The 7,909-nt window shown below is 51.7% G+C and overlaps 2 protein-coding genes across 2 annotated transcripts in view; one reads left to right on the plus strand and one right to left on the minus strand.

Moving 5' to 3' along the window:
- The window catches only part of L3MBTL2 (l(3)mbt-like 2 (Drosophila)), a 22,731-nt gene extending 17,018 nt beyond the window's left edge, over positions 1-5,713 (plus strand). Inside the window, exons 15-19 of the mRNA XM_009322639.1 lie at positions 6-74; positions 1,905-2,139; positions 2,932-2,997; positions 3,942-4,064; positions 4,921-5,713. Coding sequence (XP_009320914.1) covers positions 6-74; positions 1,905-2,139; positions 2,932-2,997; positions 3,942-4,064; positions 4,921-5,030 — 603 coding nt within the window. The 3' untranslated portion in view covers positions 5,031-5,713. The remainder of the gene's footprint in view (positions 1-5; positions 75-1,904; positions 2,140-2,931; positions 2,998-3,941; positions 4,065-4,920) is intronic.
- Positions 5,714-7,563: 1,850 nt separating this feature from the next.
- CHADL (chondroadherin-like) overlaps positions 7,564-7,909 on the minus strand; it is a 3,151-nt gene continuing 2,805 nt past the window's right edge. Inside the window, exon 5 of the mRNA XM_009322651.1 lies at positions 7,564-7,789. Within this exon, the coding sequence (XP_009320926.1) occupies positions 7,564-7,789 (226 nt within the window). The remainder of the gene's footprint in view (positions 7,790-7,909) is intronic.

Consider the following 7,909-nt stretch of genomic DNA (forward strand, 5'->3'; position numbering starts at 1 on the left):
CACAGACCTTCAACTGGGAAAGTTACCTGGAAAAGACTAAGTCAAGACCTGTTCCAGCACGGCTCTTCAACACAGTGAGTGCTGCCAGGAAGAAGAGGTGTAGGGATCCTTGCAGTTAGCAAGGAGGAGCAAAAGAGCTCTGGCTGTCACAGAACAGTTACGTGGAAGGGACCTCTGGAGGTCACCTTGTCCAACACCCCTGCTCAAGCAGGGTCACCTAGAGCCGGTTGCCCAGGACCATGTCTTTTGAATATCTCCACGGATGGAGACTCTACAACCTCTCTGGGCAACCTGTGCCAGTGCTCAGACACCCTCACAGTAAAAAGTGTTTCCTGCTGTTTAGAGGGAATCTCCTGTGTTTCAGTTTGTGCCCATTGCCTCTGGCCCTGTCCCTGGGCACCACTGAGAAGAGCCTGGCTCCATCTTTGTAACCTCCCTTCGGATATTCACATACATCGATAAGATCCCCCTGAACCTCCTCTTCTCCAGGCTGAACAGTCCCAGCTCTCTCAGCTTTTCCTCATATAAAAGATGCTCTAGTCCCCTCATCATCTTTGTGGCCCTTTGCTGGACTCTTTCTAGTATGTCCATGTCTCTCTCCTGCTGGGGAGCCCAGACCTAGACACAGCACTCCAGGTGTGGCCTCACCAGTGCTGAGTAGAGGGGAAGGATCACCTCCCTTGATCTGCTGGGAACATTCCTCCTAATGCAGCCAAGGATACCATTAACCTTCTTTGTCCCAAAGGCACATTGCTGGCTCATGTTCAACTTGGTGTTCACCGGGACTTCCAGGTCCTTTTCTGCCAAGCTGCTTTCCAGCCTCTCAGCCCCCAGCATGTGCTGGTGCCTGGAGTTGTTCCTGCCATGTGCAGGACTTTACATTTCCTTTTGTTGAACTGCATGAGGTTCCTGTCAGACCATTTCTTCAGCTTGTCAAGGTCCCTTTGGATGGCAACACAACCCTCTAGTATATCAGTCTTTCCTCCCAGTTTTGTATCCAGCAAACTCGCTGAGTTTGACAATACACTCTGTCATGTCGTCCAGATAATGAAGACGTTGAACAGGGTTGGACACAGTATTGACCCACTGCTGATTGCTGGCCTCCAGTTCGACTTCATGCCACTAATCGCCACCCTCTGGGCCCAGCCACTCAGCCAGTTTTCAATCCACCTCACTGTCACCTCACCCAGCCCGTACTTCCATCAGCTTCTCTATGAGGATCTTATGGGAGACAGTGTCAAAAGCCTTCCTGAAGTCAGGGTAGATGATATCCAGTGTCTCTACTGGGCTGCTCTTTGCTTCCAGTCAGCACTTCTAAGGAGAGCCCAATGCACGAAAGTGTGTGCTCTCCAAGTAAAGCCCCTGTTTGGCTGCTCGGGACCAGCAGTGTCATGCCTTTGTGGATGTAATGATACCTTGGTTCCTCTGAGTGTGACCTGTGGTTCTCTAGTGTTTCCAGGAGCTCCAGGCTTTTGGTGGGTTCTGCACTGCTTATTGCCTGTGGACATGTGGCTGGCACTTGGGTGGAGGGGGTCTGCTTTGCATCAGCAAAAGTGCTGCAGCACCTGGGCCTGTGCTGATCTTTCTGATTTCCCAGGGCTATCTCGGGTTAATGGGGTTGATCGGATGTCCCTTAACTGCTGCCTGCTGTTCCCCCGAGGTCAGAATCTTGTTTCTGAAGGCTGGGCTGAGATTCACTAAGGACACAGCTGACCTTGGATCTATTCATGTGTGCCCCCTTCTGTTACGTGACTGGTTGGTTCTGTTGCGTGACTGTGGGCTTGTTCTCTCTCTGCTTGCTTTAAGCTGGAGGCAAGCCTGTTCTAGGCTGCTGGTGGCCGGCTGTGGGTTTGGACTGGGTGCAATGGCCTTGGGTTTTCTTTTTTCATTTTTTCTGCACCCAGGACTGCCCAAACCATGGCTTCAAGGCAGGCATGAAGGTGGAAGCAGTGGACCTGATGGAGCCCCGGCTCATCTGCGTGGCCACGGTGAAGCGTGTAGTTCACCGTCTCCTTAGCATCCATTTTGATGGCTGGGACAACGAGTATGACCAGTGGGTGGACTGCGAGTCTCCAGACATTTATCCTGTGGGGTGGTGCGAGCTGACAGGCTACCAGCTTCAACCACCTGTTGTTCCAGGTGAGTGAAGATTTGACCGTGGTTTCTAATGCTAGAGGCAAAGGTTTCCTTCCTCTTGCTCTGTGAGTGGCTCCTCCTTTTTGGGCCTTGTAGGGAGGAGAAAATTGCCTCCTTGATTTGCGCTAGCTACCATAAGTCTCCCTCTGCTGCCACACATTCTAGCAGCTGGCAGAGGGAGGAGTCTGTGGTGGGGAGAAAACAGCCTGAGATTTGAGGTTGGCTCTATTTTCCCTCTGCTCCCACACCTGCACGCCAACAGAGAATTGCTCCTGATGAAGTCGGGTAGAGTTCCAGGTGGTCCTATCCCTGCACAGCTCCCTTTTACTAAGCGTACCTACAACCTCAGCCAGGTAGCAGGGGGAGCTTGGCCCCTGCTCCCTTTTCTCATCAATTCTCTGACTTTGTCTGTAAAAGGTAAGAGGTAAAAAGAGGTAAAAAGAGGTAAACTCTCAAGAGTTTATTCCTTCCCGTGTTGCAGGGAGGCCACTGCCTCGCCTTTGCAGATGTTTTCCTTCTTGTCCCAAGCTACAAATCTTGTTTCTTTACTGCCCCTGCCAAATCTCTGCTGGGCCTCTCTCCCCTATGCTGCCCTAGCCTGCCACCCTGGGCCCTCGCCTGGAAGCACAGACAGCAACTGCGCTAGAGCCTTGCTTTCCCCTCAGCTGGTTGTCTCGGGAAGAGGGCGTTGGCTCGGGGGGACGGGTGTATCTTGTTTCTCGCTTATGTCACTTCATCCCAGTTACCTACTGGTTATGGGACTTGGCTTTCGTTTCCCTCTCGTCTCCATGACAGAGCCCACAACTCCCGTGAAGGCCAAGGAGGTGCCCAAGAAGAAGAAGAAACCCTATGGAAAGAAGAGTGAGTGATGTTTGATTAGTGCCCTCCCGCTCGCTCGCAGGCTGGGCCCAGTTAGAGGAACCCTGTCCATGTCCCGTCAGAGCAGGAGAGAGGCCTTGTCTTGCTGTGGATGCCCTCAGGCAGCTGTGGGTTGACAGCACAGCTTCATCCTTCTTAACTGCCCCCATTGCTTAAGAGAGCAGAGAGCTGTGTGTGTGGGAAGGATCTGTTTTGCAGTCTGTTTTCTGTTGGCCGAGGTATAGATGGCGCTTGCTTCCAGGCGTGAGGTTGTGCTGCTTTCCCCACTGTGTCTGTGGTCGGAGGGAGATTGTTTGCTGCAGCTGGAGGGTAGCTGGAGAGCAACCCTGCCTGCTTTGTGCTGAGGGAAAGAAGGCCTTAAGATGGCTGAAGAGACCAGTAGTGGGGCTGGACCATGTTATTGTTTCATCTTGTCGTTGTTGTCGTCATTGTTGCAGTAGCTGTGGCAAATCATGTGTAGAAAGGCAAGAAATTCCTTCCTGGGGGGTGGAGAGGAAAGGACAACTAAAGAATATAAAGACATTCAACCTAAATAAAAAAGTCAGCTAAAAATGAAAACACTAATGCTACAGTGTCCATGCCTTGGAGCCACCATGCCCATTGCCTAGGACTAGACCCAGACAGGTAAGCAAAGCTGACTCTAGACTGATTCCAACAGGACCCGCTCCTCGGAAGTTAAGCACACGCTGAAGTGCCTTGCCTTTAATGAAGGAGAACACGGAGGAGCGTATTTTGAGATGATGACTATAGAGTTTTTCTCCAGTAGGCCATTTCTGTTGAGTAACCAGTTGGCAGCTAATGACCGTGTAGCTTGCTGGTCAGTTGTGCTGGTCCCTGGCCTGTGGTTTCTCAGTGGAGCAGGGTTGCTGATTTTCCAGGGGAAAAGAAACACACTTTTCCCTATGCTCTGTTATTTCTTTGTTAAGGAAAAAAGTTGCCTGCCAAAACCCGCAACATCAAGCAGACTGTCAAGAAGCCTTCCACCGCGAAGACGAAACGAGAAGCAAAAGCTGCCAGCAAGGCTTTGCCAGAGCCAGCACCTGATGAGAGTAAGGGAGTGAGTTACTCTACCCAGCAGCCACATGCAACTCTCTCGCATACGCCCTGCATGCCACCGGCCCTCACGAGGCCTGTGCTGCCTCTTGGCTGTTAAGTCATGGGTGCCCCCAGGCAGGGAAAGGCAGTACATGACAAATGTCCTTCCCCACTCCTCCAGAGACAGAGAGAGTGGAAGAAAGCCTTTACTGGCTTTCCCTGGGAGGTTTTGCCTCCTGAGGAGGTTTGGTAACACCAGTATAGCTGGGTATGTTGATACTGCTGATGCCTGCTGAGGGCCTGGCTGCCCTGCTGAGCAGTCTGGTGGTGTGAGATCAGTTAGGGAGGAGAGCCGAGATGGACATGTCAGAAGTGTGCTGTCACATGCCAGTCCCCATAAGGGCTGTCACAGCATGTGCACACAGCCCATCATGCTGAGCACCAAGAGATGTGATGACCAGAAGAGCATCTGGCAGCTGGATCACCTGCCAACCCTAGTGGGAAGAGGGTGGGCGAGGTGCTTTGTGCATGTGGGGATGGAACCTCATGAAGTTCCCCATTGCTCACAAAGGTTTAGTGTCCCCTGTGTGGACCCAGGCAGGCAGAGAATGGACCACACTGGCTTTTCCTCCCTCGGCTGTAGGAGAAGCTGTTCTTGGGAGCAGGTAGCTGAATGCTGCCAGGTTTTAGTCCCATCCTGATTGCTGCTGTGACCATGGATAGATTTGTGCCGGCAAGACAGGGCTGGAAACCTGGGGCATTTTGAGTATCTGCATGAACAGAGCTGGTTCTGGGGTGCTGCAGGTAGAGCAAGGCAGCATGAATTGATTTTACTTACTTATTTTTCCCTGTCTTTCTGTCTTTTGCTAGTCATTGCCGTGCAGGTAAAGGAAGAAACCATCGACCCCTCGATAGTAGAGTTTGGAGCCACAGAGCTTCCCGTTCCTGTCAGCAGCATAAAGCAGGAGGTCACAGACTGATTGTGGAGTACCCCCTAGCTGCCCACAGCAGCCTGCGCTTCACCTTGTGGCTCTCTGGGGAAGGTCCTGGCAACAGACCTTTTTGAGGCAGACCACCCTGCAACATCACAACTCTGCTTTCCTGGTGTGCAAGAAAACTTCCCCCAGACTTGTAATTTTAAGCCCTGGGAAACGGACTCCAGAAAGGCCGCAGGTGTGCTGAGGAGCACGACCAGGACAGCTGCTGGGGTTGTGTGTGCCTGGCTTTGAAGGCACCTTTCCGAGCAGGAGCTCCCAATGGGGAAAGAGGCTGCCAGAGAATGAAGGGGCAGTTTAGGTTCTCAGCCATGGCTAGAGGTGGTGAGCTGCGCTCTGAGAATGGTGTGCAGGTCACATGCATCAGGAAATCAGCTGCCCTCGTAGGACACCGGTGCTGTGCTCCCTGATCTACGCCCTGCAACCCCCAAGAAAGTCAGGACAGGAAGAGTGGAAAGAGGTGGGAAAAAAAAAAACAAACACCAAAAAGGGGTGATGATGCCTCTTGAGGGAGCAAGAGACCTTTTCGAGTGTCATCATTGCTTGCTTTTGAACCCAGAACTGCAGAGGACATGGTGCACAGTTTGACTTCTTAATTTTTTAGCAGTCCTACTGTAAATTTGATCTACAATCTGTACCCTGAAGCCCTGGGAATTAAACTTGAGGAAGAGGCCGAAGGCTTGTGTATTGTTTTACGGGTCACCAAAATACCAGGGTTAGCCAAGATGGGGAGGAGAAGAGGGCTGTAAGTGGGTGGGTATAAGTAAACAATGTTCTGGGTGTTGTTTTGAGGCATGCAATAGGGTTTTTCTGTGCACTCACCCCTGTCTACTTGCCAGTTCTGCGTAAGGGCTGAATATCACAAGAATGCAATAGATAACTTAAGGTGGGGGACGCCATTTCCAGTTTCAGGACAAAATTTAACATTCCTCTCTTTCCCCAGACTGCCCATCAAAGCTCAGGACAGAAATCGTAAAGGTCAGTATGGCAACAGTGATGAAAAACAGTTTTAAATCTCCTGTAGCCAGTTCCTGTGAACTTTCTGCAGGCGAGGAAGTGCCCTGCCTGTCAGTGCCGCTGCGGGGCCCAGCCGGCTGTAGGGCGAGTGCCTTGTCAGACCCTGCAGGGAAATGGTGGCTGCCCAGGACACCACTTTGGCCACGAAATGGCTGCCTTGGCCATGCTCCCTTCAAGCTTCCAGGCCAGAGCTTGTGATGCCAAAATAGTTCCTGCTTTGCACAGTGGTTCATGAAAAAAAAAAAAGTTGGCAAGCTAACTGTCTAGAAAACCCTGGGGAGAGACTGGGAGTAATTAACACGGTCTTCCTCTCTTCCCTTCTAAAGAGGCAAATGGAGCCTTTAACTGGAGCGGGAAGAAAAGGCCGTGGGGGAGCAATGAAACACAAGCAGAAGTGTGGAGGGTCTGTCAAACCGGGCATGAGAGCTGTGCCATCTCGGCCCGTCCCTAACTGACCCCCGGGAGGGCCCTGGGCTCCTGGGGAAACCATGATGGGGTGAGTGTGGCGGGGGGTGTAGGATTTTTATTGAAGGCGTGTAAGGGGGTTCCCCTGCCCCTGTCTGCTTGCCTGTCCTGGCAGCTCTGCCCATCACCAGCTTGCAATAGATGTCTTAATGTGGGAGGATCCCATTTCAGGGCGAAGCCATTGCGTTTCTCTCTTCCCCTCCCTCCTGGGCTGCCACCTTTCCCCAGCCTTGGCGAACAGCTGGGCTTGTAGGGCCACCTGTCTTTATAGGATGGTAATTTCCAAACGCCTTTGGCTTTCTTCCTCCTGTTTTTTTGCTGTAACAGTTCCATGCCCCACATGGTCATTTAACAGCTAGAAGTGTTTACCTTTTAAAGCCTTCCCAATTCGAACAAACTTCTGACTTTAAAAAGAAGAATCGCCTTGTGTTCCCCCTGGGCTGCTGTGGGGAATAGGTTGGGTACATCGCTTATGAATGGGATGTGGGAACCACCGATCAAATTTTGCAGGAAATAGAAAGCTTTTGATCTGCTTAAGTTTTAATTCTGAGGAGCTGCTGGGAATTCAGGCAATGTTTTCACTGATGATAATTAAGCTTTCTGCTCTAAGATTTGAGCCAGTGTAGGATCTTGCGTCGGTGCTGTTTGCAGTCCTGCTCAGGGCTCCTTAATTGTTTCTGAAGCTGTGAAAGCAGAGCGCTCTTAAAAACAAAAACAAACTTGTGGATTCCAGCTTTTCTGCATGGCTGAAGGGAATGTTGGGAAGAAAAAGCAAGTATTTGGCTTTGTTCAAGTCATCAAAGTGCGTTGCAAACACTACAGAAGCTTTTTGCACAAGTTCTTTCCAGGGTAATGTGCCTCTGTGTCCTGCAAAAACAAACCCCGCATCTTTGGCAAATTGGCATTGCTCTGGTGGCACCAGGCTCTCTCCTTTGCACCTTGTGCAATATCCATGTCGCTGCGGTGGGGACAAATCCAGCAAAACTGCTCTCAACCAGACTGTAGGTACGGCCTTGTTGTGTCCTGCACATGTTTCCTAAGCTCTGCTCTTCTTGAAGCCTCTGGCTGGCGATTTTCCTGATCTCTTTTTCTTGTTGGGCTTGCTTGCAGCCTTGGTCTTGTTAGGACTGGTTCCCCCAGCCTTGCCTCGGCCCCAGCCAGGGCAGGTTTGGAAAGTGGTGGAAAGCTTCACCTTCAGCCCCCGGGCTTCTGCAGGGGACCCACAGGTGGCCCCTATGCGGAGGTTGAGTTTGTCGATCCACCTGGAAACGCGGCAGGAGATCAGGGAACGGAACGGGACGGGGGGAAGGGAGGGGCAAAACTCCATGCCCGTGAGTGGGCACAGGTCGCTTCAAAGCCAGGCCAGGTTGCTCAGGGCCTCG

Source organism: Pygoscelis adeliae, unplaced genomic scaffold, assembly GCF_000699105.1.
Source record: "Pygoscelis adeliae isolate BGI_AS28 unplaced genomic scaffold, ASM69910v1 Scaffold60, whole genome shotgun sequence".
Lineage (NCBI taxonomy): Eukaryota > Metazoa > Chordata > Aves > Sphenisciformes > Spheniscidae > Pygoscelis > Pygoscelis adeliae.